This window comes from Mustela nigripes, chromosome 16, assembly GCF_022355385.1.
Source record: "Mustela nigripes isolate SB6536 chromosome 16, MUSNIG.SB6536, whole genome shotgun sequence".
NCBI classification, from domain to species: Eukaryota; Metazoa; Chordata; class Mammalia; order Carnivora; family Mustelidae; genus Mustela; species Mustela nigripes.
In genome coordinates this window covers 49680217-49698721 of record NC_081572.1, presented here as the reverse complement: position 1 = coordinate 49698721, position 18505 = coordinate 49680217, and the positions used below count along the sequence as shown (strand labels likewise).

Genomic DNA, 18505 nt, shown 5'->3' with positions numbered 1-18505 from the left:
TCAGTTTCCCCATCTATTCAATCTATCCAACACCCACCCCAGGGTTGCTTTGGGAGGAGAAAAAGCGGGGTTGCTGGAGAAGCAGCCCCTCCTACTCTCCTCTCCTCGCCCCTGCTTCTCCAGCGCCCGGTTGGGGGGCCTCACCGGCGGTCCTGTGCCTCAAGAATGCCCTCGTAGGCGTGTGTCATCGTCACGGGAGGAGGAAGAGGGAGAGACGGCGGCAAGGTCGCCACCCTCCACCCCCCCGGCCCCCGGCCCCCGGCCCCGGGCCCCCGGCCCTCCGCGGCGTCTTCCGCAGCGTCGCCAGCAGCGGCCCGCGCCCCCGCGCGCTCCCCGCCCTGCCCGCCTCCGGCCCCGCGCGCCCGCCCCGGCGACCCTGCCGCTTGGAGCCGCGCCCCCGGGAGCCGCAGTGCCCAGCGGCCCGGGGCCGGCGCGGAGCAGGCGGCGAGAGGCGGCTCCCATGCGGCACCCGCGTGGCGGCGCGGGCGGCGGGCGCAGGTGACAAGGCGCCATGGGGCAGGCGGGCTTCAAGGGGCTGTCCCAGTCGCTGTTCGACTACAAGACCGAGAAGTATGTCATCGCCAAGAACAAGAAGGTGGGCCTGCTCTACCGGCTGCTGCAGGTCTCCATCCTGACCTACCTGGTGGTGTGAGTTCTCCGGGGGCTTTCAGGGAGGCTCTGGGCCCGGGAACTAGATGCGCGGTCCCTGTGCTTGGGAAGGGACTCTTGGGTGTAAGAGGGGCAGGTGAAGAGGGAGCCCACTGTTTACCCCACTGGTTGTGGAGGAGATGAGATGCGGGCAGGGACTTCAGCATTCCTTCATTTATGAGGCTCTCCGCGGGCTGCTCCTTCTGGCTGGAACTCTGGGGGTTGGGGGAGGGGGGCAAAGATGCAGGGGGCTGCGCTCCAGCTGTTGCCCAGAGATCCTCCCCGGTGTGTTGGCCTGGTGCAGGCCCGGGGCACCGGGTGGGTTATTTATAATCACCGAGCTCATGTGTTAAGCTCCTGGCTGGGGCAACTCAGCAGCCTGGCATGTCCCGGCACTCGCTTCTGTCAACTCACCCCACCCCTGGCTGGCCTTTCTCGTGTCCGGCTAGGAGTCCTGCCCAGAGGCCCTCTACCCCGCAGCCGGCTGGACGGGCTGTCTCCCCTTTACCCCCTCTCACCATGAGGGGAGGGGGCAACTCCTGGGCTTTGCTCGGCCAGGCACTGTTCTGAGCCCTCCCCCCAGAAGGGAGGGAACAGGTGGAGGGAGGAAATGGCACCTCTTTTACTGCCTTAGTGAATTCGGTTGAGTCCCTCCTATTTCCTGACTGGGGGAGGAGCAGATGGTGCTCCTGAGAGGGCCACCCTGACCCCACAAGGAGGCCAAGTGCCCATGGAGCTTCCACCCTCAGGCACCCGAATGTCTCCCACCTGAGGACCTTTGTACATGCCGGTCCACAGCCAGGCACACCTTTACTCCTCTACTTGGCTAAAGCCCACTTGTCCTTCAGACCCAGGTTCTTGAATCATTCCCCTGATATATTCCATAGGGATCCTTTGCTTGTCTGACTCCCATCCAGTTGGGGGATGCCAGGAAGGCAGGCATAGCCTGGCATCATCTAACCACTTAGAAAGTAGGTGTGAGATGAATGAATGAATGAATGCATGTTGTTCCTTGGGCATTTGCAGAATGTTTCTGTCCAGGCTGGGTCCAGTGTGTCCCTACTAAAATGCCTGGTTGGTACAGCCCTTTCAGGTTTCCCGGGGGACAGGAGAGTCTAGGGCCTAGGATGTAGCAGGTCTGCCCCAGAGATGAAGAGGGTGAGCACATCCTGGTTGGCACCACAGAACCCTTACTGGCACTCAGAGGTGAAGGACAAACCCCGCCCCCCCCACTTGCCACTCCTGCATGACCTCAGGCAGGCTACTTCCTGCCCTTCCCTGGCCTCCGTTTCCCCAACTTTTTCTAAAGGATTAACCTGGACAATCTCTAACCTTAACAGTATACGTCAACACTAGGTTGGTTAGATCCCATTTTGAGTTCTTCCATGGCCCAGCCCTCACTGTGCTAAGCAATTTATATGTGCCATCTCATTAAAAAAAAAATTATTATTATTTTTTTTTGTATTTTGACATTTTAGACTTACAGAAAAGTTACAGGAGTAGTACAAACTTAAAAAAAAATCCTTCAGGGGCACCGGGATCGAGTCCCGCATCGGGCTCTCTGCTCAGCAGGGAGCCTGCTTCCTCCTTCCTCTCTCTGTGCTTGCCTCTCTGCCTACTTGTGATCTGTCTCTGTCGAATTAAAAAATAAATAAATAAATAAATTAAAAAATCCTTCACCTAGATTCCCCAGATGTTAACATTTTACTACATTTGTGTTGTCCTCTCCCCTTTTTTTCTCCACATACACATGCTGTGTGTGTATATATGCAGTTTTTGCTGTTGAAGAGTAAGTTGCAGGGGTGTCCATGTGGCTCAGCTGGTCGAGCACCTGGCTCCTGATTTGGACTCCGGTCATGGTCAGCGGGTGTAAGATGGGATTATCAGGGTATCTGCTTCTCTCTCTCTCTCTGCCCTCACTTGCATGCTCTCTCTCTAATAAATAAGTGAATAAATAACTCTTTTTAAAAAAAAGAGTAAGTTGTAGACATTATGCCACTTTACTACTAAAGACTTCAGTGCATTTTTTTTTTTTTTAAGATTTTGTTTGTTTGTTTGGCACGTAGGCAGAGAGGCAGGCAGAGAGAGGAGGGGAAGCAGACTCCCTGCTGGGCTCAATCCCAGGACCCTGAGATCATGACCTGAGCTGAGGCAGAGGCTTAACTGACTGAGCCACCCAGGCACCCCTTGAGTGCGTATTTCTTAAAACCAAGGAATTCTCTTACTTAACTAAGTACACCTATGAAAATTAGATCATTAACACTGAAACAATATTATTTTCTAATCTATGGATCTCTTGTAAATTACTCTTATAATTATCTGTAATAGCAAAAAAAAAAAAAAAATTCTGAAAGCTTGCCTTGCATCCATTCATTTTGTCTTCTTAGTCTCCTTTAATCTGGAATTATACCTGAGACTGTCTTGTATTTCATGACATTGATGTTTTTTGAAAAGTTGAGGATTTTTATTTTATTACAACTTTTTAGTTGAAGTAAAATTCACCTAACATGTAATTCATGATTTTAACTATTTAAAATTATACGATTCAGTGGTTTTTAGTACATTCACAATGTTGTACAACTGTCAACCACTGTCTTATTTCAGAACATTTCCAACACCCCAAAAAGGAACCCACATCTATTAGAAGTCAGTAAGAATTTCCCCTTACCCCCAGCCCCTGGCAACCACCAATGTACTTTCTGTCTCTATAGATTTACGTCTTCTGGACATTTTATATAAATCAAATCATACGACATGTTGTCTTTTTTTGGTCTGGCTTCTTCACTTAACATAGTGTTTTCCATGTTTATCCATGGGATAGCATGAATTAGTACTTCATCTCATTTATAGCTAAAAAATACCCACATTTTGTTTGGACTGTTTCTGCTTTTTGACTCTCACGAATAACATTATGAAGGACATTCATGTGCAAGTTTGGGTGTGGATATATGTTTTCAGTTCTCTTGGATATATATTTTTGTTAGTACGTTGCTGGGTCAACTACCAAGCTGTTTTCCACAGCAGCTGCACCAGCTGTCAGCGAGTCCCAATTTTTCTGCATCCTCACCAACACTTGTTATTTTCCTTTTTTTTTTTTTTTTTTTAATTACAGCTATCTTATTTGGTGTAAAGTAGTATCTCATTGTGGTTCTGATTTTCATTTTCTTGATGACTAACGACGTTGAGCATCTTATCATGGGCTTATTGGCTGTCTCGATATCTTCTGTGAAGAAATGTCTACTCAAATCCTTGGCCCATTTTTAAATTGGGTTGTTTGTCTTTTTCATGGCTGAGTTGTAAGAGTTCTTTAAATATTCTGGTTACTAGATCTTGACTCTATGATTTGCAAATATTTTCTCCCATTCTGTGTGTTATCTTTTCACTTTCTTGATAGTGTCCTTTGATTTACAAAAGTTTTTTTTTTTTAAAGATTTTATTTATTTATCAGAGAGAGAGAGTGGGGGAGAGAGCGCGCACAGGCAGACAGAATGGCAGGCAGAGGCAGAGGGAGAAGCAGGCTCGTGGGACTCGATCCCAGGATGCTGGGATCATGACCTGAGCCAAAGGCAGCTGCTTAACCAACTGAGCCACCCAGGCGTCCCTGATTTACAAAAGTTTTTAATTTGGATGAAGTTCCACTTATCTATCTGTTCCTTTATTGTGTGTGTTTTGGTTGTCAAAGAATGTAGGATTTGTACTCTCATTTTGTAGAATGCCCCTTAGTTTGGATTTGTCCGTCTCTCCGTGAACAGTTTCAGGTTATGTATCATCTTCTTTAACTGTCCTCACACCCCTGGAGGGAGGCACTGTTACCCTGTGTTAACTCCCAGAATTCACTGGCTCTCCTGAGGTCACATCACCTTAGCCCCTGAGAGCAGCCATCTCCCTTTTCTGGGATTGCTTGCCACCTCTGCTGCTTGCAGAACCAGCTTTAAGGCAGCATTGGAAATGTGCCCCCTGCCCAGGAGCTGGTGGGAAAGGTGAAGCCCCTGTGGAAAATTCCGAGGACAGCAATGAGGCTGATGTCCACCTGTTGACCCTTTCCCTACAGTTGGGTGTTCCTGGTGAAGAAGGGTTACCAAGACACTGACACTTCCCTGCAGAGCAGCATTGTCACCAAAGTCAAGGGCGTGACCTTCACCAACACATCTGAGCTTGGGGAGCGGCTTTGGGATGTTGCTGACTACGTCATCCCACCCCAGGTCTGAGTCCCATGCAGCACTGGGGCCTGGGCTGGCAGAGCCTGGCTCGGGGTGGGTCACATAGGAAGGTGCTCAGCTATCTAGGGACTCCCTTGGCCCAGGATAGCTGCCAGGGTTTCGACAGCGACCCTGCCCAGCTCCTTCCCCCTGATGCCGACCCCTGTCCTCCCTGACTGTGTCTATGGGACCACTCCCTTCCCAATAAACCCTGAGCCCTTAGAAACCAAAGGAGGCCCCAAGAACGCTCAGGTCAGTGTGAGTCAGGTGGCCTGGCAACAGAGAACCGCTTCCTTGTATTAGCCACTGACTGCCCTTGGGAATGGCTCCCTGGCCTTTTCCCAATCGGCCTGGGCCAGGGCCTTGGCCACCCTGCCTGGGCCTCTTCTCCCAGATCTGGGCTTGGATCCCAGGGACTGAGCTCAGCATAGGAATTCATGGAGGGGACAGTTTGGGATTGTGGGCCTGAAAGGGACCTATCCAGGGATGTCTACTCAGAGACTTCAAAGTCAGTGGGCAAAATCTGCTGATTTTGTGGCCCTATTGTCCTCAACACCTATGCAGACACCCAACCCCTGCCAGGAAGCCTGGGAACAAGGGTCCTCAAGAGGGAAGGAAGATGTCCCTCAATTCCTCTTTGGTTCCTCAGGGAGAGAACGTCTTCTTCGTAGTCACCAACTTGATTGTGACTCCCAACCAGCGGCAGGAAACCTGTGCGGAGGTTTGATGGGGTGCGGAAAGCTGGGGAGGGGGTAGGAGAGCTTCCAGCAGTGGTTGGGGGTCCATCCATCTCCTGAAGCAGGGATTTCTATCTCCTCCAAGTGCCCCAGGGGATATGTGTGCCAGAGCATGTACCTGCATTGCTTGGGGGAGAAGCAGGTTCTCAAAGGGTGTGTAGTCCCACTCAGGGGAGGAACCCCTGTCCTAATTCCTGGGGTGGGACCTGGTTCTGAACTGGGGCCCCTTCAGGGAAACCCCTCCACCCAGCTGTCCTCTCTTTCTGGCAGAGTGAAAGCATTCCAGATGCCTGGTGCTACGCAGACAGTGACTGTCCTCCTGGGGAGCCTGTTGTGGCTGGAAATGGTGAGGCCTGGAATAGCTAGGGCTGGGAGCAAAGTGGGGAACGGAGCCAGGAGGCTTCGAGCATTGTCTCTGTCCCAATCCTGCAGGAGTGAAGACTGGACGCTGCCTGCGGGTGGGGAACATGCAAAGGGGCACCTGTGAGATCTTTGCCTGGTGCCCAGTGGAGACGAAGCCCAGGCCAGTGTGAGTGGCTCTAGCCTCGGGACCCTGAAGAGCATCTGGGCAGGGACTGGTTCTCAGCCTGGTGGTGGAGATACATCTACTCTGGATCCCCTTTCTGAGGACACCCGACAAAGCCCCAGGTCCATGCCAACATGATCAAATTAATGGCCTGGCAAAGGCTCCAGGGGATCCAGGGGGCAGGCAGGCCTCGGCCCTGTCACAGGCCTGGGGGATGTACAGAGGGAACAGAGGCAGGGCCTCCTGGACAGGCTGTCCTGGCTTGGTTTTCAGGAAGCCACTCCTGGGCAAGGCTGAAGACTTCACCGTTTATATAAAGAACTTCATCCGTTTCCCCAAGTTCAACTTCTCCAAGTACGTGGGACTTGGTTACTGGGGATCTGGGGGCTGCCTCCTTGTCACTGTGCATGGGGCTGTGTGCCTGGTGTATGGGTGTATGTGACATTCCTGTGTGGGTGAACCACTGAGTGATGCTGGAACACCCCTTCCCCTTGTTGTAGGAATGGGGTTCTGTCCTTGAATGCAGTAGGTTTTGGGGGGGCTGCTGAGGGGGTAGTAGTCAGGATTTGAGGCTAAAATCAGGGACTCAGCCTGGGCCAGGGAAAGGCCCAGTGATGCCTGCATCAGGCTGTCTCTGGCCTGGGAAAGGCCCATTTCAGCCTCATGTCACTATATGTTCATGGCCTCCAGGACCAATGTGCTAGACACCAAAGACAGAGCCTTCCTGAAGTCCTGTCAGTTTGGCCCCAAGAACCCCTACTGCCCCATCTTCCGACTGGGGTCTGTGGTCAGCTGGACGGGGAGCAACTTCCAGGAGATAGCCCTGCAGGTAGGTGCTGTGCACCGAGGGAGCCGTGTCTGGGGGGCCCGGGGGCCCAAGAGCTCTGGGTCTGGGCTCTGTTACGAAGACGGAGACTCCTGGAGTGGGATGGACTAAGTCCATCAAAATAATTCTTCAGAAGACTAAGTCTTCAGAATTGTCTTCAGAATTAGTAGGATACACAGCCTGGCAGAACTCAGGCACTCAGTGGCAGGCACACTGAGCACCTGCTGTTTGGTTCTCAGTCCTTGGGGCATCCGTGGAAACTGAGCCAGAAGAAGCCTCACTGGCACATCCTGGCTCTTGGGTGAGGTTCCCCTCCCATTGTAGGTTCTCACTCATGGAAGCACGAGACAGGAGAGATCTGGGGTTGGGCGCTCTAGGCAGTGTGCTTTTCTCGGCCGCTCCAAAAGTGGGGCTAGGACCCTGGAACTTCCACGTTCTTCCTGGAAGGATGCTCCAGTGGGCCTGACCCTTGGCCCGAGTCCTTTCCTGGTCTTGTCCAGCTCCCTGTGAGGAGCTGGTCGGTGTCTTCTGTCCGCTTCCATAAAGTTCTGTGCACTGATTCTTGTCTCTTCTTTGTCAGGGTGGTGTGATAGGAATTCAGATTGAATGGGACTGTGATCTTGATAAAGCGCCTTCTGAGTGCAACCCTCACTATTCTTTTAGCCGTCTGGACAACAAATTTTCAGAAAACTCAATCTCCTCTGGGTACAACTTCAGGTAAGTGGGGCAGAATTGTTGTCTTGTTACCCTGTTCACATTTTGTCCTCTTCTGGATGTCAGCACTCTGACACCCCTTACTGGGCATGGGGTTTTGAGTGGGAAGTAGAGGGAGGAAGAGCTGAGGAGAGATGAGGGATGGAAGGCAGGGGCATCACTGGGAGAGGAGAGAAGTTTCTGTCCCCCTCTGGGCTCACTGGGAAGCTGAGGCTTGGCTTCTTAGCTGGGTCACCTTCCTCAATGCTTTGGTGGCCCTGGGTTGGCCCAGCATGTAATGGGAAAGCCCTTGCCTCTTAGAGAATGTTTGTAAGGATTTCAAGTGTCTGGATGTATCGTTACCACAGTTTTAGCACGAGGATCCATAACCTTCCCCATGGCTGCTAAGAGCTGGGGCTTGGGGGTGCTTATAAATCTCCAAAGCAGCCAAGTACGCATTGCCAAGCAGGGAAGGTCTCCGCTAGGTTCGCCAAATATTACCGAGATGGAGCTGGAGTGGAGTTCCGCACGCTGATGAAAGCCTATGGGATCCGCTTTGATGTGATGGTGAATGGCAAGGTGTGTGCGGTGATCTCCCATCCTGAGGCTGGGCAGGTCTGGAGTGGGGCATGCTGGAGTCCCTAGGGAGCCTACTGTCTCCCCTCCATGCCCCCGCCCCATGTTCAGCCTGCTTTGTTTCTCTGTGCTCCAGGCAGGGAAGTTCAGCATCATCCCCACGATCATCAACATCGGCTCCGGGGTGGCGCTCATGGGTGCGGTGAGTACTCCCCCTCTTCACCTGAACCCTCTGAGCACTGGCCGGGGAGGGGGGAAGCTGCTCGAGAGGTGCCGTGCTGATGCTTTAGAAGAATGAGAGCAGGCATCGTAGGTGGGATGCAGTTCAGGCTTTCTGGGACCCGACACCTGTCAGCAGCCCCCAGGTGGCAGTGACTGCCGGAGTTTCTACTTCGAGAGCCAGAGAAACACCTGCCTGTGGCTTGAGCTCAGGGCGGGGCTGGGCTCCTCTGGGATCCTGGGTCAGTCCCTGAACTTCCGAAGCCTCATCTCCACTGCTGCTAAAAAGAGGCAGGACCCAGCTATATACAGGGCTTCTCAGCTGTGGCCCTGCTGACAGTTTGGGCCAGATAATTCTTTTTTGTGGAGGGCCCTCTGTGCACTGGAGGATGGTTAACAACATTGCACTAGATACCTCTACTTGCTAGATGCCAGCAATGCTTTCTTCCCCAGTTGGGACAACCAAAAATGTCTCCAGAAATTGCTTGCCTCTTGGGGACCAAGTCCCCCCCCCCCCCCCATTGAACATCACAGGACTGAAAGGGGAGCAGCAGGGAAGTCAGGCTGTAGTTCTTCCTCAGATCCGTTCCTTCCCAGGCCCCAGAGGGGCTCACAGGAGAGGAAGCAGTGGCTGGGGAGTAGGCAAAGGTTTCCTCCGAATCTCTTGTCATGCCCCCATGTTGTTCTGGAACTTTTTTAAAAAGACATGGGAGCTGTCCATGAGTGACTCATGCCCGTCCCAGCTCCAAGCTCCCTGCCAGCATTTCTGCAGCCTCGTCCTGTCTGCCCTCTCTGCCCTGTTAGAGGCTTCGGGCAGGACTGAGGATGGACTTTTTATTAAGACGGGGAAACTGTGTAACGGTATCAACGAGTAACAGGCTTCAATGAGGCTGTTCTCCTGAGATGTGGTCGATGAAAGTGAGCCCCAAATGATTCCTCTTTACTGCAAAGAGCCACTATTGGGAGTCTTGCATGTTTGCTTATGTGACTTTCTTAAGCCGGGTCACTGTCAGTGATTACTTCCCTATGTTGTGGGTAAGTCAGAACACAAGGGCATGGGGTACGTACCTGTGAAATAAAGGTAACACGGAAAGGGGGGTGCCTGGGTGGCTCAGTGGGTTAAAGCCGCTGCCTTCAGCTCAGGTCATGATCCCAGGGTCCTGGGATACAGCCCCGCATCGGGCTCTCTGCTCTGCGGGGAGCCTGCTTCCTCCTCTCTCTGCCTGCTGCTCTGCCTACTTGTGATCTCTGTCAAATAAATAAATAAAATCTTAAAAAAAAAAAAAGGTAACAGGGAAAGGGGGATAGATGCCAGGTCAGGTGGAAGAGTGTTCTCTGTGGAACAAGTGATAACATTTTCGACATCTCGGTGGGGCAGGGTTGGGGGAGAGTCGCGCAGTACCCAGAGTCAGAGGCCCGGGTTCACCTGTGAGCCCATCTCTCAGCCCCCAATCCCCCTCACCCTCTCCTCAGCCCTGCAGGACACATCCCTTCCCCTGGGGGCTGTTGGGGGAGTGGCCCTCTGTGGCATTTACACCATGCACTCTGCTCCTAGGCCCCTGTGAACAGTGTGGGCGGGTTCCCGCTGAATGAGCCCTGTCCTCTTCCATCTTTCCTTGACCACCCCTGTTGGCCTTGCTCTTCAGATCCCCTCTGACCCACCTCTCACAGAGAGAGATGGGTACTGAAGGGACCAACCTAAATTTCTAAAATGCCACAATTCTGACTGCTTTGAGCCCCTGTTCAAGGCTCTTTATTTGTCTTCCCCTAAGGGATTAGGACCAAAGTTTCAAAGGCATTGTAAGAAAATTGACCAGCGCTTCCCCATCCCACCTCTCCAGAAGTGTCTCTCACTTTTGCAACACAGGCCCTGTGGAATTTCCTTTGCTACCTGTGCAGTGCCCTTCCTGGGTGGGCTTTTTTTTTTTTTTTTTTTTTTTCCTTTTTTTTTTTTTTTTTTTTTTTTTTTTTTTTTTTTTTTTTTTGCCTTGTATAAACTCCATTCAACCCTCAAGATTCAGCCCAGATAACCGTCCCCAGGCTGAGTAAAGTCCTGTCTTCTGCTTCCTTGCTCGGGTCCTTATCATAGGCTATATCACTGTCATCATTTACATACTTGTCTCCTGCACCCAAGGGACGGTCCCCACAGGGTCTCATTGTCTTAATCCTCCTGCATTCCAGCGCAGCGCCAGTCTCCTGGTGACTGCCCAGCAGACGTTCACGGAAGACATGATTGAATGGGGTCAGGGCAGTGCAGGGGGGTGCCTGCCCTGATAGAACAGGCTTTCGCTCTACCATGGACCGGCTTTGTGGCTTTTGACAAAGGTGCCTCTTGCTGAGCCCTGTTTTCCTCATCTGTTAACTGGGGACAATGATGTCTCTTAGGGGTTGGTGCAAGATCAGATGGGATGTACTATGTGTCATGTGCAGGGCACTTTCTGGAAGTCTAGGATTCTGAGTCAGGACCCTCAACTCTTTTGCTGCAGGGAGCTTTCTTCTGTGACCTGGTACTTATCTACTTCATCAAGAAGAGCCATTTTTACCGGGACAAGAAGTACGAGGAAGTGAGGTCGGTGACGCTTCCTCCCCAGCAGTGTGAGGGGACCCTTGTGGAGCCCCCTTGATCAGCCTCCCCCTCCCCAGCCTAGAGACTTTACACTGGTTGGATGGTGGCACCTGGGGTGTGGAAGGAGGCAGGGCTGAACTTCTGGGAGGGAGCTCCCCTGGAAAGGCCACAGAAGGTGGGATGTTTTCAGAACATGCTTTCCAGAACCTGGTGCTGCCTGCGAGCGGCTAGTAGGAAACAAACAGGCCATGGGCAGGTGATCTGCCACTGTCTACCATGTGGTTTCAGACAAGTCCCAGCCTTTCTTGGGCCTCAGGTTCTCTCTCTGAGAGCCTTCTAGCACTTAAATTTTAGTATTCTTGGACATGGTTGTCCTGGTGGGCAGGGATTAAGGGAAGCTGGAGTGGTAAGGGAAGAAAAAGATGGATTTCCTGTTTTGTACTGTGGAGGTCTATTTCCAGGGTCTCTGGGGCCCCGAGCTTGGTGGTGTGTATTCATAGCTGCAGAACATAGTATAAGTGGGAAATTCTGATGTCTGTGGGAAGATTGGAAGGAGAAAGGGACTCTGGCCCAGCCATTCTGGAGGAGTTGGGATCAAAAGAGGAATTGCAGATGGTGGGCTCCAGATAGGCACCTGGGCACCCCCTGTACCCCACCACGTGTCATTCCCCGGACTGAACCAGCCCTGAGTCAGGCTGAGCCCTTGGCCCGGACCCTGACAGAACCCTCACAGCTCTGCCACCATCCGCCCCCACCCCACTGCTGTGAGCTGCTGGAGGAAGAGGGGTGCCTCCCAACCCCCGCTGGGCTGTGCAGGCCAGGTTTAACTGGGTCCTATCCCGCCCAGAATCCTACGGGTCCCCCCGGGGCTTGCAGAGTCCTCGCAGCAGGGCGGGACCCCAGAGGCAGAGGAGGCCGAGCAGCCTGAGGTGCACCACGGAGGCGGCAGCCAGAAGAGGAATGGCTGCCCATGCCAGCAGCTCCTTGAGCCCGTCAGGTGAGGGGCTGCGGGGCAGAGGCCCCGAGAATGAGCCTTGCAGAGTTGGCTGGGCCCTTTCCTCTGCTCCCTGCTCCCAGGAGAGCCCATCCACGCTGGACTTTGTGGGGAGGTGGTGCTTTAGCTCCTCCATTTTGCCCATTATTTCCTCTATGCCCTTAAGTCCCCACAGAGCAGCCTGCTTGCTGTGCTCTCCCAGCATTAGCATCATAGCAGTACCACCGTCTACTCGGCTCACTCTGCCTGCCACTTCTCTGAGCTCTTCATATGTATGAACTCGTTTCAGCACCTTAGGGAGGTGGACACCTATAGTCCCTATTCTCCTAATGAGGAAATGGAAGCAAGAAAGGTTAAGTAACTTGCTCAAGTCACACAGCTGATAAATGGCAGAGCTGGGATTTGAAACGGCCAGTACATCTCTAGAATCCAGTTCTTCTCCATCAGGTCTTTCTGCCTTATCAAGCCCTCCATTCCCCTGCTCCTCATCAGATGCCTTCCTTGCCTGTCGCTGTGGGAGGCTCTGGGTGCCCCCACGTACCAGCATGGTGGCTGCTGCTCATTTTGCCGGTACAGCTCCGGAGACTCCGAGCACCTGCGCGTGTCTGGGCGGTGGCAAGGGACTCGCTCTGTCTGCTGGGCTGCCCGTGAGAGGCTGCTGCGGGTGGGGTCTGCCTTTAGGGTGGCCGTTCCCATTCACAGGGTGCCCAATTGTCCTCTGTGTGCCCCCTCACCCATCCACACACAGGTCTGGCCACCTGGGGAACGGAAAGGTCAACGCGGAGCAGCTACAGAACCTGCAGACAGCAGAGGCCTAGCCAGAGGTATCCGCTGAGAGCAGATTTGCTGAAGATGTTGGGGCCAAGGCACCTGCAGCCCTGAACTGAAAATTGTCTTTGTGTCTGCATGGGACAGGTGCTTCCAGGCACGGCCATCTCTTCTGCTCTTTGGGATCTTGCTATGGAGCTTTTTGTTATGTGTGTTGGGTGTGTGTGGCAGGGGTGAGGCAGCCTCCTAGTGGCCAGAGTGGCTCAGATCTACAAAAGGAGGCCTGGGAGAAGCAAGTGGGAGAAGGTCAGGGGCCTGGGTGGTACTGGAGTTCTTTTATTTTTCTGAAGTGAAAAATGTTCATGCATTCATTCATGCATTCGTCTGATACATATTATTTGCTATGGGCTGTGCCCTATCCAAGAGATGCTTAAATGAGATGCTGACCTGGCCCTCAGGGAGGGGAGCACACATGTAATTCCCTCCAGAGCCAGCAGACCTCACAGCCAGCCTCAGCCACCCTGGCCTTCCTCCTGACTCTGGTTGAGACTTTCACAAATCCCTGTTGAGAATGGTGGCTCCTTGGAGAAAGACTCTGGCTAACATCCAAGGGGACAATTGGCCTTGCCCTCAGGGAAAAAATTTAAAGGTGGCCAAGGAAGCAACCAGGAAAGGACTGGACATGTGTAAGGAGGCAACTGGCCCTTGGGGGAGAGGCAGCCTCTGAGGGTTTCCAGCTAAGGTGGGGAAGCAGAGGCAGAGAGGCCTCTGCTCCAGCCTACCCACCCAGTCTCGGGAAGCTTTGGGCATTGTGTCTCACCCTGTCTGTCTCTTGCAGTTCTGTGCAGCTGGGTGTCCCGACCTAGCCTCCCTCTGTTTCTCCTCCAAGGCTGGGTCTGAAGGGGTAAGGAGATACAATAGGTGGAGCTCACTTGGCCCGGAAGCAACTGTTAATAGGGCGGCCCTAACCCCTCACCCCAGCCCCTCCTTCCCCACCCTGCTGCATCCCGCCTCCACCCTGCGGACCCAAGCTGCTTCCCCCCTAGTGGCTGTAGAGCCTCACCACTTCAAGTGTGGCCTGTAGACCAGCAGCATCAGCCTCCCCTAGGAGGCTGTTGGAGATGGCAGTTGCGGGCCCCTCCCTTGTCCTCCATCAGAACCTGTGTTTCAGCAAGATTCCTAGGTGATTCGTGTGAACATTATTGGTTGAGAGCACTGGCTAAAGAGATATGCCAAGACCGGGTTCAAGGCAGGAAAAGGCTGGCTTTGACAGATGCTGCCTATTTCTAGGTCAGACTGATACACGTTGTACTTGGAGAGCAATAGGATTCCACCCCACCCCAGGAAAGTGGCAAGCTCCGTGTATTTCAATTAAAATATTTTGACTAGATAATACTTACATGATTCAAAAACTAAAAGGTACAAAAGATTATAGAGAATGAAAAGCTTCCCTCCCACGAGGCAACCTGTGTTACCCATTCCAAGAGGCTCTCCTGTTTTGTGGAGTATCTACTCAGTGGCTCCTTGTGCCCTCACACAGGAAATGAACTTTGCCTGATGCTTACAAGATCAGACCAAGTCTCCTCTGTCAGAAAGGGACACAATGGAGGACACTTTAAGTACTGGGCTGGGGAGTCTGCTAGCTCATTGCTCCCTCTTCCAGTGTCTGAGGAGTCCCTGTGTAAACCCCAAGGGAGAGACCCAGAACTTATCACTCACTGTTGTCTGATGGCTCAGGAGCAAAGGCCTATGGTGCTGCCTCTGGCCGGGCAAGCTCCAGGGCTTTGTTTGCACAGTTACCCGGACGGACGCTAGGCAGTGTCCTCTTTGGAAGTGCTCTCTCTGGGCCTCCCTCAAGTCACCAGGGTTTGGTTTTTCCCTGCACACAGAGGAGGACGGAAGCATCCTTCCACTGGGGGCCTTTGGAGAAGGTCAGAGGGAACTGCAAGAAGGCTGTGCCCCTGGGGCAAAGAAGCATGGTCCCCCAAACAGCTCCGTTCTCTACAAGGAGCAAGCAGGTCCCTCGTTCTGGGCTGGTAACCTGTCAACAAGGCCGCTTGCTCTCTGATTCGAAAGTGAATAATCCAGGTGATCCACTATGGTGTTCAAATCCTAAGGCAAACCTTAGGATTTGATAATCTAGCATGTTACTTTTATGTTTGGGAGGAAGTAAAAAAGGCAGGCATCATGGCTGCTTAGGAGTTAGTCTAGTTTCTTTGAACCTATTGTTAGAATTGCTTTGCAGCAGCCACATAACTTGGGGACAAGTTGTACTATTTATCTTAAATGGAAGGAAGTGGCTTCCTTCAATTAGTAAATATTTATTGGGTACCTGTTGACAGGTGTGGGACTAAATCTGAAAACACAGTTGTGAGAAACACTAAAACCGTCCCTGAACAAGTGCTTACAGTCTGGGAGGAAGTGAGCCTTCATCAGTGGTCACGCCAATGATCACAAACTGAATTTTCAGTAAGCGATAGCCAGAGGTTTCCCCAAGGATCGTACATATAAGCTGAAAAATGAAAGCAGTCTAACTAGGTGATGGGGAAGCATTCCAGATAAGGGAACCACACGAGTATAAACACCTCGACATGAAAAGGAGTAACTGAGGAACTGGATGGAGACAGTGTGACTGAATCTGGTTTTATGAGGCTATCTTAACCTTTTCTGACTGATTTTAAGGGTTGCCCCATTAAACTTCACTGTCACAGAGGACTTAGCTTCCAGTCCAGCCATGTTTTCTAGGTAACCTCCCCTACACTTCATGGTTCTGTGGTCAGAAAAGCCAGTGACCCCATTCCAGCTTCTGGATGGTATTGCACACTGCGTTTCCTTGCTTTTGCACAGCAACCCTCCCCCACCTTTTTATGTAATCTTGGTACATGAGTGGAAAGTTCATGAATCTTACAGAAACTGGCTTTGAAATGGGAAGTGAAGTGGGAACCTAAGCCCCACTGGGAAAGCCCCTTTCCTTCAGGGCATCAGTTGCTCTCAGGAAGATGAGCATGCCAACCTCTCCAGAGCTCCCTTCCATGCTGACATTACAGGCTCACCCGAACCATCTATGCTACCTTCAGGCCCTGGTCTAAAGCCATTAACCTGGTATTTTCCTAATGATTAATATTATGCCTTGGGAGTGTCATCCTGCTGGCCAATGGCATTTGTAAATTGGGTGCTACTATCAAGGGGACCAGCCATTAGAGTGTAATGTCCTCTACTCCTGATATAGGGGTCACTAGGACTGACCAGTCATGGCTGCCTTTTTGCCCCCACCACCCCATCAGTTCTTCCTTTCTCAGAGCTGTAAAGGGGAACGTGACTTCCTCCAGGAATCAGAGCACCCCAGCTAAAGACTACGGTGTCCTGCAGAGTCCCTAGATCATCCCACTTGAAATGGCATCTTGCATGTCTGAAAAAGAGTTCTACTTGATTGTGATCCACCCTCCCCCACCCAAGTAATGCAGCTTTCCTCAGAGCACTCTCTAGTGGACCCTAGAGTACTGTCTGTTCAAAAGGCGCACTTTTCTTCCGGCTGTTTGTTTTCCCATAGGCCAGTGCACAGAATTAAAGGAGGAATGATGGCAACCATTGTCTGGGACCTGCCTGGTAAATGTATTCTGATATTTTTATTTGGTTATAAAACAATAAAAGGTTTTAACTTTAAATGTATCTTGATTTTTTCCCCTTTCATATCTTTTTGGTCACTCTGTGTTTTAGAAGAAAATTTAAGGAGAAAGGGACACCAACAGGCAGACACAGGAACAAGCAATGAGCAACAGATTATGTCCCTATTACTTGCAAAGAAATTCAAATGGAAGGAAGAAAACTCTTTCAATGAGCAAACATTAAAAGACTAGGAAGGGACCATAAAACTGGTACTTTTTCATTCAATGAGTGTAATCTGATAAAACTCTAGAAAGCATTTGTAATCAAGCTTTTAATCTTGTTTTAGTTTATTAAGTTCCTCAAAATGCTATAAAGACATTCTCTGCAATAGTTTTTTATAATAGTGAACATTTCAAACAACTTTACTGCCTAGTGATAGAGAAATGGTTAAATCAGTTTATTCCACTGCCCCCTGCCCCCCACGGCCCCAACCTCCCAATCTAGTAGGACTGCCTCTTTACTCCATATCAGGAATGAACTTTCCCTTTCCATGCAGAGAAAAGCCCTGAGAGGACAGGGAGGTTGAGAAGGGTGAGTATGTGTGTGTCTCTTCAGTGGTGTTCTGAGACAGGGTTCAGAGGTCACTGGGTGAGGGAGGCAAAGCGGTGGCCTCATCTGTTTCTTTCCTTCGTGTGCAAGGATGTGGTCCAGAACCCCAAAGGATTCATGAGGCCTGGGTCCCAGACCAATCTCTGTTATTGGCCACGGGACACACAACTGTCTATAAAAGGGGACTTGGATTCAAGTCCAGATCCTCTTCTGATTCTTTTGAAAAAACCCAAATGTGATCACATCATTTCTGGCTAAAACTTCCAAAGACTTCCTCCAATTGCTCTAAGGATCAAGGCCAAAATCTCCACTGTAGCCTTCCATGATCTGGTCCAAGTCCTGGTCCTAGCCTCTTAACTCTCCAGATACAGGCCAAACTCCTTCCTGCCCAGTGGTCCTCACATGTGTGCTTTCTTGTGAAAGTAGCCCCTTTTTCATACTTATTATTCAACTTTGAGGTCTCAAATATAATTTCCTCAAAGAAGACTTTTTTAAAAAAGATTTATATATTTTGAGAGAGAGACAGACAGCATGAGCACAATGTGCAAGGGAGGGGAGCAGGGAGAGGAGAGAAGCAGACTCCCTGTCGAGCTCCTAGCCTGAATGTCCATCCAGAGACCCCTGAGATCATGACCGGAGCCAAATCAAGAGTCACTTAACCGACTGAGCCACCCAGGCACCCCTCAAAGACTTTATAGATCCCCACTCCCCAACCTGGGCTCAGTTTGGGACGATGTTCTGTCTTCCCAGCTTACCATAATTTAAATATTTGTGAAATTAGGTAACACTGGTCTTCCCAGTTAGACTACAAATTCCACAAGCAACAAGTTTACTACTGTAACTGTAATACAATATGTATTTCTCAAATATCTGTACTTTATTCTAGGATACTCCCGACAAGAAGAGATCACGGGTTAGCATATAGACAGAAGCATTACACTACAGTCTAAACATGCCCAAAGTTTAGCTTAAATGTCTTCTATCTAATCTCCATTAGACATATTCTAGAAAAGAGCTTGACCATATTTAAAAATGGAAATAACAGTTAACTGTAACTAGATGAAATGGACTGTAATTCATAGCTGAAAGCAGCAGTTACTGAGAAGGACAGCTTGGATCTGAAAAGGTACACTCAGCAAGGACAGCAAGAGCAATGAAAAGGCCTGTATTTCAAACTTGGCTCTCTTTCTAGCTGTGCCTCTTATGGCTGAGGTATAGTTAACCTGAGCCTCTGATTCATCAATGAGGGATAATAATTATATCTACCCCATAGGATATTGCTAGAATTAAATGAGATAATGGGAGTAAAAGGTACAAGGCACAATGCTTGGCATATAAGAAACGCTTAATATTAACTGTTATTAGTTCTTGGGATGTTAGCAGTAACTTCTCTTTCCTTGGGCCATAGTGGCCCTCTCTGGATGTCTTATGTGTAAATGCGAGGAAATTACAGAAGGCTAAGACCCAGCCCAACCTCTCTAGGAGTCAAAACTCAGCCTTCTGCACCCACGCCAGACATGGGGTATGAGTTAAGCGAG

The 18505-nt window shown here is 50.9% G+C and overlaps 1 protein-coding gene across 3 annotated transcripts; it reads left to right on the top strand.

The window, feature by feature from the left end:
* The first annotated feature begins 433 nt into the window (after positions 1-433).
* P2RX5 (purinergic receptor P2X 5) lies at positions 434-18421 on the top strand. 3 transcript variants are annotated; one of them, XM_059379413.1, is made up of 13 exons: positions 434-648; positions 4700-4850; positions 5497-5568; positions 5855-5930; positions 6017-6113; positions 6384-6464; positions 6801-6939; positions 7517-7653; positions 8115-8208; positions 8342-8407; positions 10911-10993; positions 11838-11987; positions 12733-18421. In XM_059379413.1, the coding sequence occupies exons 1-13, from the start codon at positions 512-514 to the stop codon at positions 12800-12802; spliced, it is 1353 nt and encodes a 450-aa protein (XP_059235396.1). In that variant the 5' UTR covers positions 434-511; the 3' UTR covers positions 12803-18421. The 3 variants fall into 3 exon arrangements, with proteins under 3 accessions (XP_059235396.1, XP_059235398.1, XP_059235397.1); XM_059379414.1 differs by having other exon boundaries at positions 487-595; XM_059379415.1 differs by lacking the exon at positions 11838-11987.
* The last annotated feature ends 84 nt before the right edge of the window (positions 18422-18505 follow it).